At 44.6% G+C, this 19,323-nt stretch overlaps 1 protein-coding gene across 9 annotated transcripts in view; it reads right to left on the bottom strand.

Annotated features, from left to right (window-relative positions):
• The window catches only part of ZNF185 (zinc finger protein 185 with LIM domain), a 61,704-nt gene that overhangs the window by 13,169 nt on the left and 29,212 nt on the right, over positions 1 to 19,323 (bottom strand). For all 9 annotated transcript variants that reach the window (XM_003271869.3, XM_003271868.3, XM_012499129.2 and 6 more), the window contains 2 exons: positions 17,673 to 17,870; positions 410 to 607 (listed from right to left, as the gene is read on the bottom strand). In XM_003271869.3, the coding sequence (XP_003271917.2) occupies positions 410 to 607; positions 17,673 to 17,870 (396 nt within the window). The remainder of the gene's footprint in view (positions 1 to 409; positions 608 to 17,672; positions 17,871 to 19,323) is intronic.

Genomic DNA, 19,323 nt, shown 5'->3' with positions numbered 1-19,323 from the left:
GCGGAAGAGCTCATCCAACTGGTACAGTTGTTATTTCTGGCAGTGAATCCCATCCACACCATGGCACACCTTGCTCAGAGAGCTTCCATCTCCATTAATGGAAAAAGCAACCTATATCCCTCCCCTGATCCAGGTTTCCAGGTTCGAACTGGCTGCCAGACAACCTGATTCTCTGTGCATCCTTTCTGTGCCAGACTTAGTCTAACAGATTTGATGCTATGGCTCCAAGCTGAAACCTATGAATATCTACCCCGAGATGCTGGTTTCTCTCCTTGCCTCTGGCTCCTAACCACACTCACCTGCAGAGGGTAACAGGCATGCCTAGTATGTAGGGGTCTGTCCTGGGTTGCTGCCCTGGACAAAAACACTGGCTCTAGCAGGTAAGGTCCCAGTGCAGTTCGGCTCTTACCTGTTGGTGCAGCTCTCTCGTCTGACGAATTGCTCAGATCCGCTGGGGCTGTTCTGCTGTTCTGGGGTGCTGGTATCTGCAGGTTGCTGAGTGGGTACAGCTGGGTCTCCTTGGCCACCTCTTGGGGCTCCAGGCCTGTCCTGCCAGGCCTCTCCGACCTTGGTGGCCACATTCTTCCCCTCAAAATCAGCCAACACGCTGAGGAAGAATAAGACCCTTATGAAGTGAGTGCCCTGAGACTAGACTTTGTTCTCCCATGGCAGGTAGGCTGGCTGTCATGTCTCGTGGACTTGGAGGGACTCATCTCCCCGAGGGTGGCGCACACAGGAAGGAGGCACAACCGCCACCACAAGGAGCAGGTAGTCTCCTCCTCAGTAGGACCCCAGCAGTGCTGCTCCTTTCTGACAAGGGCAAAGTCACCTGACGACTTCAATGAGGTATTAAAAGACATAGTCTTCTGGCTGGAAACACACTGGTATTCTTGTCCCTGTCCTCCCACTGCCATCTCTCCTTTCTCCAGTTCTTTCCCGCCTCCGGCCTCTCTAGGAAGACCTAAGCCATTCAGCCTTCTTCCCTGACCACGGTGCTCAAGACCTGTGCGCTGGCCAGGCTCATCAAAAACCCGGCAAGCTAGGGAGGAGCTTCTCCCCCAAGTTACCCTGGAGGGCTCGGTAGGGGCAAGAGTAGGGGAGTGGGCACGTGTTGGTCGCCAGATTCCCAAATCCGCTGTTGACCCCACAAAGGGGGGAAGGGCCAGGAGAATCCAAAATTTATCAGGCGGAGCCATGATGAGAACCCTAGGCCCATTTGTGATCCTCGAGCGCCATCTGGCGGCAGAAACCGGGACTGCTGCAGAAAAAGCCTCTCCACGGTCGATCTCGCCCAAAACCACCATTTTCTTTGTTGAGCGCCTCATTTCCCGGCAGGCACCGCGGGCCGAGTCTGCGGCTGCAGGAAATGGCGGCACGCGCAGGCGTACTCACGCTGGCCGCACCCCGCCCTGTGCACGCACGATCTCAGCGCGCGTGCGTGTACCCATCCACTTATTGTGACAGCGCAGTTTTCACATGTGGAACCTTCTGGTCTTTTTTATTGGAAGTAGTCATAGCTATTCCTGGAAAGCAATAGCATTTTCATCCCCCCCCCCCTTTTTTTTTTTTGAGACGGAGTTTCAGTCTGTCGCCCAGGCTGGAGTGCAGTGGTGTGATCTCGGCTCACTGCAACCTCCGCCTCCCGGGTTCCGGAGATTCTGGGACTACAGGCGCCCGCTGCTACGCGCGGCTAATTCTTTGTATTTTAGTAGAGACGGGGCTTCACCTTGTTGGCCAGGCTGGTTCAGGCAATCCGCCTGCCTCGGCCTCTCAAAGTGCTAGGATTACAGGCGTGAGCCACCATGCCTGGCCATCCCTTTTTTTTACAGATGAAAAAGTTGACGTAAGGGTCCAATTGCAACGAATAGTAGTCAAAATGGAACTTCGTTGTTCCTGCTGCAGCTCAACCTGATCACGTGACCCCTGCTACACTTTTAGCGTCTCTAAACTTAGTTCCTCCCACCTAACTCCAGCTGCTTCTCTTCCCCTTCCAGCAGCCAAACTCCTTAGAAAGAGCTGCCTACACTCACTCTTGTCACCTTTTCCTTCCTTTCTTACCATCAACATTCCATGGAACCTATTAATTGCTTCTCAGACTATCTGCACTGAATGACCTCCCTTTCCTATCTGTCTGGGACTGACATGCGGTCTTAAGGTGCAGCCCCCCACACCATGGGACTCACCACAACACCTGAACTGGTCGCTACCCTGTTCAACCAGAAAGTCTACTGATCACAAGCTTACATGTCCTAGCAATGTCAAAGTGCTACAAAAGTATAAATATTCTCAATTTCTATACTTGTCTAAGGTGGTAACAAATTGGTGGGGGGGGGGGGATTAGGATGCTTTAATCCAGGATCACTGTGCAGATCACACTACTCTAGACATTCTTGCAGCTAAGTCCAGTTAACTGACACAGTTGGTGACTCTCCCTTTTACGTTTTTCTTCCACAGCAGCACACTGGTTGGTTTCCTACCTCACTGGCCACTGCTCACTCATCTCTTTCACAAGCTCCTCCTGTTCTATCTTACTTCTTAATATGGGGTGCTCCTCCTGTATGTCTTCTCTTCTCACTTTATGCACGCCCCCACAACAATATTACCCATCCCCCTGGCTTCAGTTGCACTGATATACAGAAGACTCTCAAATACCTATTTTCAGTCCAGACCTCACCCCAAAGTTCCAGTCCCATTTGTCCATTGTTAAAGCAAACTAAATATGACCTGAGAAGGACTCCGTACTTCTATATTTTGAGTCCCTGTGGATGAACAGTAACCTAGCTTAATAGGGAGATAAAATTGAAAACCTAATTTAGTAGTATGCACCTGTAACAATAGCTAAGTCTTGGCCAATCCCAGCGGCCATACTTCAAGCATTCATACACTGCTGAGTGTTCAAACTGTTCAAATAAGGCATACGCCAAGCTGTAACCAATCCAGCTCTTCTGTACCTCACTTCCAACTTCTGTACGTCGTTTCCCTTTTTTTGTTTATATATCTTCTACCACATGGCTGTGCTGGAGGCTCTGTGAATCTGCTGTGATTCTGGGGGCTGCCCGATTCTCAAATCACTCATTGCTCAATTAAAGTCCTTTAAATGTAATTCAGCTGAAGTTTTTCTTTTATCAAATGGTGTCAGAAGCAGGATCCAAAGTGGAGCTTCTAGCAACGTCCCCCCCCCCCCCCAAGAGTGCTGAGTGAACACGCAAGGTACCTGCAGGACCCACTTGTGTCCACTGATCTCTTACAGTGGCTGGGGATAGTGGGTAAGCTCCCTCTCAGATTTCAGAGCTCCATGGATTTGTGTTTTCAGCAAACTCTCCGAGTTTCTTTGAGCACATTTCTGATCCAAACTGGGTTTGGAAGTTGTGACAGAAACTGGGCTGGGTCCAGGAATGGATTTGATCTGGGAATTAACTGGCTTGGATCCAGTTAGAGGTCGCTCACATCTGACTGGATCAGAAAGGAACTGGTAGTAAACAGTAATATTGCAAGGGTTATACAATTTGGCTTTTAAAAATTCACAGAGATTTTTGTGTTCTACTCCTTACTTTCATTTTTCTTGCATGCCTTGGTCGGAAAAATCATTGGCTAAGTTAATGAAGAGAACTTGAGAGTAAAGCCAATATTTTAGGTAAAAATGGGATCCTTAATTTCTGGAAAACTGAGTTCCTTCTGGCTTACATATTACGCCCGGGAGGCAGCAAATTCTTACAGAAATGGTGACATCTTACAAAAGATAACTTATGGTGGAATGTTCCAAATGAACAACACCACACTGAAGTGCATTTAAAAAAAAATTCCTTTGTGTTGTGGCTTGGCTCCCAGGGCAATGGTGCAGAGAACCAGATCACCAGGGCCACTCAGGGAAAGGGAGCCCAGAAGCCTGGCATGCCAGCAAAAGGGTAAATATTTCTTACCAGTCAGATTTCAGGCTTCTCTCTCTCTGTGCAAACTGATTGTAAAATCACTGTTTATCTCCTCTGTAAAATTTTAATTAATGCAAAAAGGAATTCTGAGGCTAGTCTTAAGCTGTAGTCAATCTGGTATATTTTGCGCTATAAAGTCGTTTTTCTGTGTCGAGGGGTACCTTAGGATAAAACATGGGCTTGGGCCCCCATAAGCTTGCTGCTCAAGATGGCCCAGCAAGCTGGTCAGTGACAAACTTTGCTGCAGGTCCCTGAAACAAACAAAAAACTGGACAAGGTCGCCATCCTGTTTTATGTCCTTGGGAGCTTGACCTTGTAAGCATGTGGCAGTACTTTCTCCTTGTCTCTACCTTCCAGGGAACAGGAATTTTAGGGTTCATATCATAGTTAGTTCTAAAAATTATCTTGAGTAGTTAAAAGCCTTTGCAAGCTCAAAATTAACTACTCTAGACTCCTTCTGGGCTCAGTAGTTAAGGTTTTGCCCTTTCACAGTGGCAGTCTGGGTTCGATTCCTGGCTTAGGAAATAAGTCCTTTCTGGTTTAATATCTGCATGACCTTGTCTATTCCCTTCTCCTCCATGGACTGTCTTAAATTTTCCTTTGAGCACCTGGGAGTTACATTTAGTAAAGTTCAAAAGCCAGAAATATTGGCCATGTTGCCTGGCTAAAGTTGGGTAATAAAAAATTTTAAAATGAATTTATAAAGAGTGCTATGGTTAAAAGTCAGCTTAATTAAGAGCAGATATACAAGCTCTAACAGCCTGGACTCCTCAGAAGAACAGGAGGCACTGATGACCCTTTCCTGGCCCTGTTCTTCCAAGGACTCCATCCTAAAGCCAATTAAGAAACTTAAAAACTGGCAAATGAAAAATCTTACAACTACTGTAGTAATCTTCTGTCTGTGTAGTTATATATGTGTTGTGTGTAATAGTTATACAAAGGAGCTCTAATTAATTGGTTTAAACAAAAATAAGCATTTAAATCAAATATTTTAAAAGAAAAATAAAAACTCTAGTGCCTTTTACTTCATGTAACTTTAGTAATCTTTGGGAAATAAAAACAGCTTTAAAATTATTGGCAAAATAAAAATATTTGTTTTAAATTATGCAGGTCAGATATTAGGTTTGCTAAATGCTTTAAGGTCATAAACTGCTTTGACTTTTGAAAATTGCCCAATTTATTTTGGAGCATTAGATTCTAGATAAGGCCTGGGGACATGTGGAATTAGCCATGCTCCCTAGTTATGCAAAGAAGCTTATAAAGAAAAGAAACTTTATATAAGAAAGGATCTTGTATGGTAAATTCTTGTCCTAAAGTAAAATGACTGGTTGTTTAAAAAGAGGGTTGTTTAGGGCAAGTCAGAAAGTCCAAGAATGTCTTAGTCTGTATAAGTTGTGAAAGAATTTATGAAACGGAATTTATGCAAAAAATGTTGTATAATTTAAAGATGTTTAGGACTCCTAAATGCTTCATAAAATGCCACTGTAACTCTTAACTGTACAACTTGTCTGCTTTACAGTTAGGAAAGGCCTGAGACACATGGAGTGAGAAGCTGGAAAGGGTCAGAGCTTATCTGCATTTCTGTCTGGGTCCTAGGCTCCACACTTAGTACATAATTAAAATTCTGAAATTACGAAGGGTTTTACCAAAAGGAAAAGTCCCTAAAAGTTAACACTGTAACATGTAATTGAGACTACTGAAGAAACAGTTTTACCTGCAAGGCTGGCAAGAAAAGTGAAATGTGTTTTTGATAAAAGATTATAAGAAGGTATGGGAATGTGGATTTGTTCTGCCTAGATTAAAGGGTTAAAGGATTGTTTTAAATTAAATAAAGCTAAAGGTTTAAACAAATTGTGGAAGGTTTATAAAAATTAACCTTGTAGGACAGGCGCAGTGGCTCATGCCTGTAATCCCAGCACTTTGGGAGGCTGAGGCAGGTGGATCACCTGAGGTCAGGAGTTCGAGACCAGCCTGGCCAACATGATGAAACCCCCTCTCTACTAACATACAAAAAAAAAAAATAGCCAGGTATGGTGGCACACGCCTGTAGTCCCAGCTGCTCCAGAGGCTGAGGCAGGAGAACTGCTTGAACTGGGGAGACAGAGGTTGCAGTGAGCCGAGATCATGCCACTGCACTCCAGCCTAGGTGACAGAGCAAGGCTCTGTCTCAAAAAAAAAAAAAAAAAAAAAAAAAATTAACCTTGTAAAAAATTATATGTATGAAAATAGTGACTAAATTTAAAAGGGTATTATTCGGTTTTTCCATAACTTGAACACGGAAATAAAAGCACAACAGGTTTTCTTAGAGCACTAATCTGCTCTTTAACAAAAATTGTAAAGGGTTATAAAAGGTTTATAAAATTCTTACCTTATGTTCAAACTGATTAAGATTGAATACATTTGTCTATAAGGTTTTATTTAAGAATTAGGCTTGACATCAATAATGCATTAATGGAACAGTGACATTTGGCTTATTTGGTATAAAAATCATGGCACGCATTATCAAAATAAAAATACTGTTTTGTTTTGTTTTGTTTTGAGACTGAGTTTCGCCCTCGTTGCCCAGGCTGGAGTGCAATGGCATGATCTCCGCTCACTGCAACCTCCACCTCCTGGGTTCAGGCGATTCTCCAGTCTTAGCCTCCCGAGTAGCTGGGATTACAGGTGCATGCCACTATGCCTGGCTAATTTTTGTATTTTTAGTGGAGACAGGGTTTCATCATGTTGGCCAGGCTGCTCTCGAACTCCTGACCTCAGGTGATCCGCCCGCCTCAGCCTCCCAAAGTGCTGGGGTTACAGGCATAAGCCACCGCGCTTGGCCAATAAAAATAATGTTTAATCTTCAGGTTATATTTTTAGTGAATGATATTAATATATATTCCAAAATTATATGGGGTTTCTAAAATTCTAATATGTATATCAAGTGCAGATTATAAAAATTCAGTCATAGGGGATTAATGAAAAGATCACTTAGTGAAGCGAGTAGACTCTTCATCTAGCTCGTTCTTTATTTTATTTGATTTAGGTGGTTTGTTTTATGGAGATCTCGGGTAAACAGCATACTCCAAACTCTGGGTATTATCATACCGATAGTCACAATAGTCTCCCCAGTGCACTGTATTCTCTCAAAGGTTTTAAATGTTTGCATGCAGCCATCTCTGAAATGTCAAATGGTCTCTCTTCAACTGGAATAACAAAACTGAAAGAAATGTGTGATTATGAGGACATCATAACCTATGAATGACATGCTGAGACTGGAAAACCTAAAATGATGGTAACTAAAAGTGGTGCTAAGGCCCTAAGTTTTGGTCACACTCTCACCTAAGTGAGAACCTGGCCAATAAGGGGAAATTTTTGTTTGTTTGTTTGTTTTTTAGATGGAGTCTCACTCTGTCACCAGGCTGGAGTGCAGGGGCGTGATCTTGGCTCACTGCAACCTCTGACTCCCAGGTTCAAGTGATTCTCTTGCCTCAGCCTCCCGAGTAGCTGGGATTACAGGCGCGTGCCACTACGCCCGGCTAATTTTTGTATTTTTAGTAGAGACGGGGTTTCACCATGTTGGCCATGATGGTCTTGATCTCCTGACCTCATGATCCGCCCGCCTCAGCCTCCCTAAGTGCTGGGATTATAGGCATGAGCCACCACGCCCGGCCAGGGGGAATTTTTTAAACAAAATTATAGCAAGCCATTGTTTTGGACTGAGCTCATGCACTAGGCCCCAACAGACCAAACCAAACAAAATGGAGTCGCTCATGCTAAATGTAACATAATCAAACTAAGACTTTAAGGAAACAAATAGTTCTTAAAACAGACCAGGTTTTGTTTTTGTCCTGTAAACAGAACATTCTAGCATAAAGAGGTACCTTCTACTCAGTCCTTATTCTCTCCTTACAAAACCCACTGTCCTCCTGTTTCCCAGTGCGTTTCAAGACCATATAAGTACATTTACAATGGTAATAGTGATATCAATAACTAAGGTTTTTGTCAATCTCTCAAAGTTGAGAAAATGACCAAAAAGGGGGAATTGTTAAAGCAAATTAAATACGGCCTGAGAAGGACTCCATAGTTCTATATTTGAGTCTTTGTGGATAAACTGTAACCTACAGGCAGACAAAATTGAAAACCTAACTTAGGAGTGTGTATCTGTAACAATAGCTAATTGTCTTGGCCAATCCCAGCGGCCATACTTCAACCATTCATACACTGGTGAGTGTTCAAACTGTTCAAATAAGGCATACGCCTAACCTGTAACCAATCCAGCCGTTCTGTACCTCACTTCCAATTTCTGTACGTCATTTCCCCCCTACCTTTTTTTAAATCTATAAATCTTCCACCATGTAGCTGCGCTGGAGTCTCTGTGAATCTGCGGTGATTCTGGGGGCTGCCCGATTCACAAATAGTTCATTGCTCAATGAAACTGCTTTAAATTTAATTCGGCTGAGGTTTTTCTTTTATCACCATGTACCTGCGTCCTGCACCTCACCTCTTACATGTCTCATAGGTGTTACATTTAACATGCCCCCAAACATTTCTTCTACCTCCCTGGTTGAGAGCCTGAGTCAATGAGGTGATAACAGTTTTTTGAGATGAGCAACACAGGGGGAGATGCAAAATTAGTACATTAGTTAATTTGTTTTATTTGGTTGTTTTTGGTGAGAAGCTGTGTTGGTAAAGATGGTTTGGGACGTGCTGAGTTTTGGAAGGCGGCAGAAGTCCCTAAGGCTACCTCATGGAACTACGTATAGGTGAGCCTGCTGCTCCTACCAGCTATGTTTCCCCTTGCTTCTCAAGAGTCTTAAGCCAGAAACCCAGAATGGATTATTGCCTGGAGGATGATCAAGTGTTCACAGCTGTCTGCTTTCTACCCTCTCCTTTGCCTTGACAGAATGTTAGGCAGGCTTCTCTCCTCCCCACAGGGCCTGAACTTTGCTTGCTCCTGGTTAAGTAAGTGCTGAAATGCAGGACATGCCCCACTTAGTAGCTTATCCTGAGAATCGGCTGACCACAGGGAAACACATTTCTGGTCATGCCAAACAGGTTCCCCTTTGCTTGCCCACTGGCCCTTGAAAGTAGCTGAGCTGCTAGCTCTACTTACTACTCCCTACCAAAAAAAAAAAAAAAAGGCTTTTTTTGTATTATTTTGTGATGTTTTTGTATGATTTTATGATGTTTGCAAGTCCTGAGGTTGCAGCATCGTCCCTATTGCAATGGTCTTTTTAAATAAAGTATTGGCCAGGCATGGTGGCTCACACCTGTAATCCCAGCACTTTGGGAGGCCAAGGCAGGTGAATCACTTGGGGTCAGGAGTTCAAGACCAGCCTGGCCGACATGGCGAAACCCCATCTCTATTAAAAATTCAAAAATTAGCTGGGCATGGCGGCGCACGCCTGTAATTCCAGCTACTCAGGAGGCTGAGGCAGGAGAATTGCTTGAGCCCGGGAGGTGGTGCTTGCAGTGAGCTGAGATGGCACCTACACTCCAGCCTAGGTGACAGAGGAAGGCTCTGTCTCAAAAATAATAAAATAAAATAAAAGTCTCTCTTTATCTAAATCCATATTTGTTTTTTGTTTTTGAGACAGGGTCTCACTCTGTCACCCAAGCTGGAGTGCAGTGGTGCAATAATAGTTCACTGCAGCCTCAAACTCCTGAACTCAAGCAATCCTCCACCACTTCAGCCCCCCAGGTAGCCGGGACTATAGGCACACAGCACCACGCCTGGCTAATTTTTAAAATTGTTACAGATATAGGAGTCTCGCTATGTTACCCAGGCTGGTCTCGAACTCTTGGGCTCAAGTGATCTTCCTCCCTCAGCTTCTTAAGTGCTGGGATTACAGGTGTGAGCCATTGCACCCTGCCCGGAGACGGTATTTGCTTTTATTGGACACTTTTTATGGTTCTGTGATTCAGTTACTTTGATTCTGTTAAATGAGCTCTTCCCAGTTATTTTCTGTTTGAGCAAGAATCTTCGCAGACAGAAGTCTTCCTAGCTCTTTTTGAGTGGGGATTTAACCCCTGACTCTGTTGAGCAGGACTCTTCCTGGTTCTTTTCAATTTTAGCCAGAATCGTCCTGGATAGAAGTTTTCTTGGTTCCTTTTGAGTGGAGATTTACTCCAAATTCCTGGCTCTTTTCTGAGGCCTCATTGTTTCCCTTGACACCTTGTCTAGAGATTGCACAAGGAAAGCCCTTCAGCTCTTCAATGAGGACTGAAGAGAAACTTTGGCTCCCAGATGATGACTGCGTGCAGAACTTTCTAATGAGACTGTTCAGCCTGGCTCCTTTCTCTATTTGATCTACCTCTTCCCACAGGTAACTCTCAATCTACTGGGTGCCCTTCCTCCTCCTCCTCCTCCTCCTCCTCCTCCCTTGCTGACTACATGCTCTGCCCCTGTGGCACTCATTCTGTCCAGTATTTCCAAAACTGGCAAAAAAAGGTAATCACGAAGGGTAATTTGGAACTTCAGTGACCTTATTAGGGAACCTGGGGTCTCCCCAAACCTGCTCATCTAAGATTCTCCCTTCCCATCTTCCTACCGCATCTCTCTTCCCTTCTTTTCACCACCTTGGACCTTCCCTTCAGCTCCCTGAATCTTTTCATCTGTCCCCTTCAACGCCTCTACCTCCTACATACCCCTACCTATTCTTCACCAGGCTTTCCCCTTCCCACTCAGGCCTCTCAACTACCTATAGCCAGTAGAGCTTCAGGCCCCCTGCCCCCATTGAGGGCTCGCCATTAGATCTCTATTTGTGTCTGTCTGTACGTTTAGTATACATGTATGTTGTATATGTGTAATATTTCAGTACCTCCAGATGGCATTACCAAATTAATTTACAAAATCCCTTATCCTCTATTTTAATTGACTTAGAGATAAATAAGTACTTATATAAATTAAATAATTATAAAGCTCTCATAAATTAAGGAAACAACTTCTAATACTTTCAATGTAAACAACAAAAGTATTCTTATAAAAACTAACCCAAATACTTTTAAAATTCAAGTTCACAGAATTTACGTAAACTTTTGGCAAACAAAACTAGTTTAATATTGTTAGTTTACTAGACACCTATGTGTCTGAGTTATCAGCATTACATATAATACAACAGAATACAAGCATACATTTTTACTCTACTTGGGTATATTCCTCTTAAACAGGTTTACATGTTGAATAAGCTAGTATTATATCTACTACATGTTTAAGATTATAAAAATTTAAATTTGCTTTTAACCAAACTGAGTCATTATTCTGGCAAACTTTATTTCAACAGTAATTATGTTTTATAAGATGTAAGCTTAAAGGCAGTTTCTAAAATCTTTTTGGTAACTTAAAACCTTAGACTTATGCTGAATTAAGTTAACTAAATTCATTAAATATCATTTATAAAGAAGATAAAATAGTCACTAGACCTAATTTTGAGTTTATATACTTTTTGCTTCTTTTTTTATGGTACAGTGTGACTATATTTGGATCTGTTAAATGTGTTCATTTGTCCACAATGCAAAATGGTACTATAAAAAGTATATAACTATAAAAAGTTATGAGATGTATATTCATAAGCTTTACTAGTCTGCTACAAAATGCTGGTATATGATATTTCAAAATTACCTACCTCCTGTTTTCTCTGTAAAAGACAAGTTATTAATGGTTAAAATTATAATAAGTAAATAAGTATATATATATATATATATATAAATGAAACTACTAAAAGTAATAATGGCAAAAATGGCAAAGGGAAACAACTTTGCACGCAAGGTATGCAAATATGCTTTTCCTAAGGAAAAAGAGAATAGCTTTGTCCCGAATTAAAATGACAAATAATTTAAAAATGTGTGAGACAAAATGTAAACAAATATCTTTAAAATTAGAAAACGTTCACAGAAAAGGAATTTTATTTGTCATGGTTAAAACTAGTATTTATTCAGTGTATTTATAAGATTTTCAAAAAAGAACTAATATCAAATATTATAATTGTATAAAATTAAAATGTTGGTTTCTCTGTTAACATAACAAAATTTTCTTAGGCTAGGTGCAGTGGCCCACGCCTGTCATCCTGGCACTTTAGGAGGCTGAGGTGGGCAGTTCACTGAGGTCAGGAGTTCGAGACCAGCCTGGCCAACATGGTGATCGCGCCACTGCACTCCAGCCTGGGCAACAGAGCAAGACTCCGTCTCAAAAAAAAAAAAAAAATCTTGATCATTAGTCTGTCCCTAATAAAAAGTTATAAATGGTCTGTTTTTCTTCTGAGTAATCTGCCTAAGAGGCAAAGATTTTATGTCTTATCAAAATACTCTAATGACCTATCTGTATGTCCACTTTATTATGTCCTTAGTTATTTTTTAAAAGTCTTTTCAATTTTAAAGGAAGGGAAGATTCTTTACAATCATGTTATCTCATATGTTTACTTTAAAATTTTTATAACTCTGATTCACTAGCTAACCAAGTAGTATTTCTCACTAACCCATAATGCTATTCAATCAAATGTTCAAGAACTCCTGACAACTCTTAACATTTGCCTCCCCACAATCAAACCTTAAATATATTTTATACCTAAAACTGGCTTTGGGATTTGCCAGGGACCTTCTGGAAAATCTCAAAGGATTAGTTCTTTCACCTTGTAACAAGAAAGGTGCAAAAATTAATTAGTCTTATTTAATATTGTATAAATTGCATTGGAAGCATTGTCAAATAAAAAAAAATGCAGAAACTTCCCTAAATTAGTCTATAATGGGTAAAATGTCCTTAATATAAATATTTTAGAAATTCCATAGAATTTCTAGCAGGTTTTCAGTGTCCTCAGTGCACATGAGATATTGCTCTTTATCAAAGCCCCAGTGCTGCTTTGCCTTATATTAGATAAGAACAATACAAGGTTATCAATCATCATTTCAATTATGGGAAATTCACATTGCTCACTGATGGAATATTGTTAATATACAGATGTTTAGGACCTTTCCTTAACTGCCAATTTGATTTTATTCTGCACCCAAATCTCACGGTTATAAATATGTTCTTACTAGTTTATTTATGTTTTTCTCACTGGCTTGAAGCTTTCCCTTATATAAAAGGATCATTGCCACTAATGTCATTAAGCTTTTGTTAGAACAAGTATTCCCCACATGTGGAATTCTACCGCTTCTTTCACATGACTAAGGAATCCATTTCCCCAGTAAAGTCATTCAAGAAATAAAATGAGTTCTTCCTTTATCCCCCAAATTACATTGTCCTTATCATCCCCAGTCATCTGAAATGATGGAAACAGTAGAGTATTAAAGTGAAAACTTGCAAACTGATGAAAAACTCAATCTCCCAGGGCTAAGGTTTTACCCTTAGCACTGACTGCCCTCTGGTCCTCTTGTGCTGGGTCATATCTACTCTCCCTCCATATGATATAGTAACTGGCCCACCCATGAGAACTCCCTAGTGTCTAGACTCTCAAAGATTCCAATCTGGTCAATTCGGACATTTAAAAATAATGACAAGGATTTTTTTTCGATTTTTCCATCCACTCTCCCTCGAAGTTCCGCTACTGTTGTTGCCTACGTCTCTGGAGGCTCTCACTCTGCCCGTCTCTTCCCTTCTTGGAACCCCAGGCTAGTTATCCACTAGGAGAGCGCATCTAGTGGCTTTCTTCCTGGCGTGTGCCCAGACTAGGGCTGAGGGAATGCTTGCTACTTAGAACTATTAGCAGTAAGCAGCCCTTAAGCCCCTGGCCCACAGACTCTAAATGCTGCCCATCAGGTGCCATGACATAGTCTACCCTTCCTGATGAACCTAGCCTACTGAGATGCCATGCCAGTGACCAGACCCAGAGACTGCAAATAGAGAACCCCAGGTGGCCCGGAAAGAGGATTTGTCTACAGTCGCACCCCAGCATGCTACAGGATTTAGACCACTAAGAGGAACAGGAGAGGAGCACTTGCAGAGTGCTGCTGTCTGCCTCAGCAAAACAGCACAGTGTGCCCGGGCAATCCAGCCAGGCCAGCCTAGGCAGGGCCTCCACCTGAAAGCCAGAGGCTTGCCTCAGGTGCCCTTGTCAGCTTGGGATCTCCATGGACCAGGAATTTTTCAGTCAGTGGCAGGCAGTATAGAGGCAGGTTAGAGATACTTTGGCCACCACCTAAGCCAGGAGGGGTCACATACTCCACTCCGTCACTCGACCAGAAATGTGGCTTTCTAAATTGTCACTTCCCTCTCCCTCACTGCTCTACGACGTCTTACCTGTCATCCAATTTGGGATCTCTTCTACTCATTTTACAGTCCTGTCTCCATCTCCACAGCTAGTCCCCTAGTCCAGGCCCCATCATTTCTTCCATGGAGGATTCTCTTCTCCCTGCTCCACTCTGCCCACTTCAGTCCACTCTTCTGACTCCACTGGAGACCCCATCGCAAAGCAATACCCTTGCCGCATCATTCCCCTGCTTCAAACCTTCCTGGCTCCTCTCTGCCCTCGAAAGAAAATCTAAAGTCCTTGTTATGGCATAAAGTTCTGATCCTGCCCATCTGTGTCAGGGGTCCCCAAGAGCATCCCTGGATTTGGTGATTCACAAGAAGAACTCACAGGACACAGCACATCATCACACTCAAGGCTATGGTTTATTATAATGAAAAGATACGAAGCAAAATCAGCAAAGGGAAAAGCACACAGGGCAAATTTCTGAGGAAACCCGGGCATAAGCTTCCAGAGTCCTCTCCCAGTGGGTCACACAGGATTCACTCAGTTCCCCTCAGCAGTGAGTTGTGACAACAAGTGTGAAATGCTGTTGACCAGGGCAATTCATTAGAGACTCAGAGTCCAAGGATTTTATCGGGGACTGGTCACGTAGGCACCCTCTGCCCAGCCTTTACCTAACATAGACACGTTGCTTTCACCTATAGGAAACCTTCCCCATTATCTTGTAGCTGTAATTATCTGCTCACCCCTCCCACATCCATCACGTCACAGCCAGTTTCAGAGTGTGTACCCCATCAACAGCACCTGCTTATCTTCCGCTCCCTCCTCAATCCATTATAATCCAACTACAGCCTTTCCCACTGCCCCAACCTACTTCCCTCAAGGCAGTCATTGAGTTCTACACAGCCAAATCTGATGGGCCTATTTCAGGATCTACAGAGCACTGGAAAGTTAGCTCAGCGTGGCTTGTTTTCCATGACAGTAGTCTTTCCTGATTCTTCCATTTATCCAAAATTTTCCTTCTCAATACCTCTCTGTAGCTCCTCTTCCTCCTCAAGACCTTTTGGAATTATTTTCCAAAATTATGGTCCATCTGCCTTTGCTTCTCTCATATTTTTACTTCTTTTCATTTTATATATTCAGCTAGGGTTTTAGGGGATCAATAATTAATATCCCCTCTTTTTTTTCTTTTTGAGACAAAAGAAGAGCAGAAAATGGAGATAAATGTAAGCTGATGAAGCAGGTGGCTTTAGATGTACATCCCAAAAGGAAGGCTCCCTCAGCACCCCTGAACCACATGGACTTACCCACCCAGCCAAGGGCCTGGCTGGACAAGTGGCCCTGGAAGCTTGCAGAGAAAAGCCGAGAATACATGCTTTGTACACACTGCCTTCCAAAGGCATTCTCCAGGCAACCTCATCCATTCTCTTTAGTGACTTCCTATGAGCTGACAACTCCCAGCTCTCTAGCCCCAGGTCAGATCTTTGCTCAACTCCAGATTTGTTTACTCAGTAGCCTACTGGACATCACTGGCTGGAGCCCCTACAGGCACTTCTCATTCGGCATGGCCCAATGACCTTAGCATCTCTGTGCATCTCTCAGCAGGCCTGCCCCCAAACTCCTTACCCTCAGCTAGTTCCTGTCACCACCCATCCAACTGCCTAGCCCTGAAATCTGGGGAGCAACCTTGGCTACCACTTTTCCCTCACTGTTATCTGTATTTTTTTAATTTTTATTTTGGAGACAGGATCTTGTTTTGTTACCCAGGCTGGAGTGCAGTGGCAGGAACATGGGTCCCTGTATCCTCCACATGCAAGGCTCAAACAATCCTCCCACCTCAGCCTCCCAAGTAGCTGGTACTACAGGCATGTGCCACCACACCTGGCTAATGTTTTTTAAATTTTTTGTAGAAATGGGGTCTCGCTATGTTCCCCAGGATAGTCTCAAACTCCTGGGCTCAAACAATACTGCCACCTTGGCCTCCCAAAGTGCTGGGATTATAGGTGTGAGCCACCAAGCCAAGCCCATTTTTACCTTTAATAAGTCAAAAATACTTGCAGCCTTATCACCTCGCCCCTGGTGTAAGCAAACAGTCTCCAATATGGCCTCCTGCCTTGTCTTGTCGTAAACTCCCCTGGCCTGGTCCTCCACAGGGCAATGGAGGGATCTTCTTTGGACTCAAGTCTGGCTGTGGCACTCTCCTGCAGGAAAACCATCAGTGGCTCCCAGGGCCCTCAGGATGTGGGTCACACTCCTCAGCCTAGGAGCAGGTGCCTGCGCAGCCCCTACTCAGTGCTTCCTGCCAAGCCAGGCTGGATTAACCCTCCTTTGTGATGTTCCCTATACACTTTGTGAGCCTCTACTCGGAATGCCTTCCCAAGCACATCCATCTGGCAAAATCTCCCTCAGCTCCAAAGCCAGCTCCAACATCACTCTCCGTGTAAAGAAAGCCTTTCCTGACACTCCCCCTGCAAAACGAAAACAAAACCCAGAACCACTCACCTCCTCCTTCATCCACAAGCCTCACTTTTTATACCCCTTCTGCATGGAACACTGACTAGTTCTAGAAGCCACACAATGTGACAGAAAGTCACAAGATGGGCTAGATATTCTTAGAAGGTAAAACTTGTTATCTAACAGTTGAGCCAGGCCCTAAAAATAACCTCCTATCTAACTATTAATAATTATGGAACCTCTGTGGTACAAGAAGCCCCAGAGCAAAGAAGGCAGATGACTGTGTTTCTTTCATCCCCGCAAAAGGAGCCCCAGGCTCCACCTGCTCCCCACAGCAGATGCCCTGCTGGATTCCACCAGCTCCTCTCTCGGGGCTATATGAGTCTTAGCTCTGTCCTTCTGCATTTCTGTCTTGTGTAAGAAACTGTTTGCTTTGCACCCCTGGAATCACTGGCCTGTTGACGTGTCCAGAGCTGCATGGACATGCAGTGTTTGCGCTGACAGGCAAGATGCCTTCAAGAGAGCCTGACTTGAAACTCTCACACCAATGCCACATGGTCAGCTCCAGTAACAGGCACGTTTGTCCTCTTGCTCATGCACACTGGCACACACCAACACTTGGCCAGTCACATCCTGTGTCACTCTCTCATGCCTGCTCACACATGCTCCCTTTCTCTCCCTCTGGCCTCTATCTCTCTGCTTCACTCTGTCACTTTTGCACTTTTACCCTCTTTTTTATTTGCTCTTTCACTCTGTCCTTCTCTGACAATGGCATTTTACCCACACAAATAGCCCTCACTCTGCCCAGGACCCCCACCTGTAGAGCACCTGTACTCTGAGAGACAGCCTTCCTTCCTGCCCCATGCATCGGGAATTAGCCAGGGCTTCTCACACCTGCGGACAGACACATCCTCCTATCACAGTCCCCTCCCAGCTCCTTGAGCCACAAGAAGCCTGATGGCACTGAATCCCCACCATGACCCACTCACAGAACAGGAGCCTGGGTGTGCGATGTGTCGGGTATTGGCACGGGGTGTGGGGAAGTGGTTCCTATGTGGGTCGCAGACCCCAACAAAAACACTGGCTCTAGAGGCAGAGCCCACTGCAGCTCAGCCCTTACCTGCTGCCACAACTCTCTTGTCCAACAAGTTGCTCAGATCCGCTGGGGCTGCTCTGCTGCTCTGGGGTGCTGGGATCTGCAGGTTGCTGAGTGGGTACAGCTGGGTCTCCTTGGCCACCTCTTGGGGCTCCAGGCCTCGCCTGCCAGGCCTCTCCGACCTTGGTGGCCACACTCTTCCCCTCATAATCAGCCAAGGCCCTGAAGAAGAATAAGCACCCTTATGAAAACAGTGCTCTGAAACTAATCCTGCCTCAGCCCCAGGATGCAAGCTGGCTGTCACCTCCTGTGGACTTGGAGGGACTCATATCCCTGAAAGCAGGGCAGAAAGGAGCCAGGCACAGCCCCAATTCCAGGGAGCAGATAGTCTCCTCCTTGGTAGGAGCCCAGCATCGCTGCTCCCTTCTCACTGAACAGGCCTCCATGTGTAACAGAGGAAGCCTCCGATGTTGTTGTTGTTGTTTGGAGGCAGGGTCTCACTCTGTCGCCCAGGCTGGAGTGCAGTGGCACCATCTCGGCTCACTGCAACCTCTGCCTCTCGGGCTCAAGCCATCCTCCTGTCTCAGCCTTCCGAGTAACAGAGACTACAGGTCCACACTACCACACCCAGCTAATGTTTGTATTTTTTTTTTTCCTGTATAGACAAGGTTTCACCATGTTGCCCAGGCTGGTCTCAAGCGATCCTCCTGCCTTGGCCTCCCAAAGTGCAGGGATTACAGGCATGTGCCATTGCACCTGGCCCTCCAGTTTTTGTCTTTTGCCACCCCTGAATCCAGCAAGAAGGACGGGGCTTCCCCCCGATGTCTCAGGCATCGAGCTCTTCAGGGGTCTTCCCTGGCCTCACCCCATGATTGCGCTGCACCCTCCAATCTGGGTACCGTGGGAAAGAGGCTGCTAGCTGATCCTCCACTTCCACACCCCTGCCATCACCAGCCCCACACCGAGGTGCAAGGTACTGCTTCCAGAGTCTACTAGGCCAGGGGCAAACACCAAGTTGGGCTACTAAGAGAGTGAGGCCAGCATTTCAGAATGAAAATCTAGTTCGCCATCACCTCGATCCTAGCTCACTCTGAATATAACCTTCCCAACATCACCAGCCTGCCTTCAATAGCTGGTGGGGGCTAACCCGAGACAAGAACACGCTACAAACTACCCTGGGACTCTTTGTATATAGGAGCTAACTTTGTCTAGGCAGGCTTCCTGCCTTCAAGCTGGAATAACAAGGCCAACAGAGGCCACACTTTTTGGAAAGTATGCCCTGAAAGCAATATGATTCTTCAGCCTCAGGTGGAGGTCGAGGGGACTACAATTCTCCAGCAGGTACAACAAGCTAATTGCCACCTCCAGCTGCACCAGGCAGAACTGCAGGCAAGTGAGTGTGACGCCACACAGTAACTGTGGGGAACCATCCCATTGGGCCTGTGCTTCTCTGTGCTGCTTCCACCCTTAGGGTCTGCTGCAGCCCATGCAAATCCAAAAGTGCTCTGCACAGGTAACACCAGTCCCAGGGTTGCCAGCAGGGTGCCCTGACACACCCACTCAATCTCTGTCAGTGACATGCTTGCTTGAGCCAAAGACAAACATACAAGGCCTGAAGAGCTTGTCTCCCTACTGTGGTAGCCCTGAGTTAGCTTTACTATGGATTTAATCAAGA

Source organism: Nomascus leucogenys, chromosome X (genome assembly GCF_006542625.1).
Source record: "Nomascus leucogenys isolate Asia chromosome X, Asia_NLE_v1, whole genome shotgun sequence".
Lineage (NCBI taxonomy): Eukaryota > Metazoa > Chordata > Mammalia > Primates > Hylobatidae > Nomascus > Nomascus leucogenys.
The sequence above is the reverse complement of the archived record's forward strand: the minus strand, read 5'-3'. Positions and strand labels throughout refer to the sequence as shown.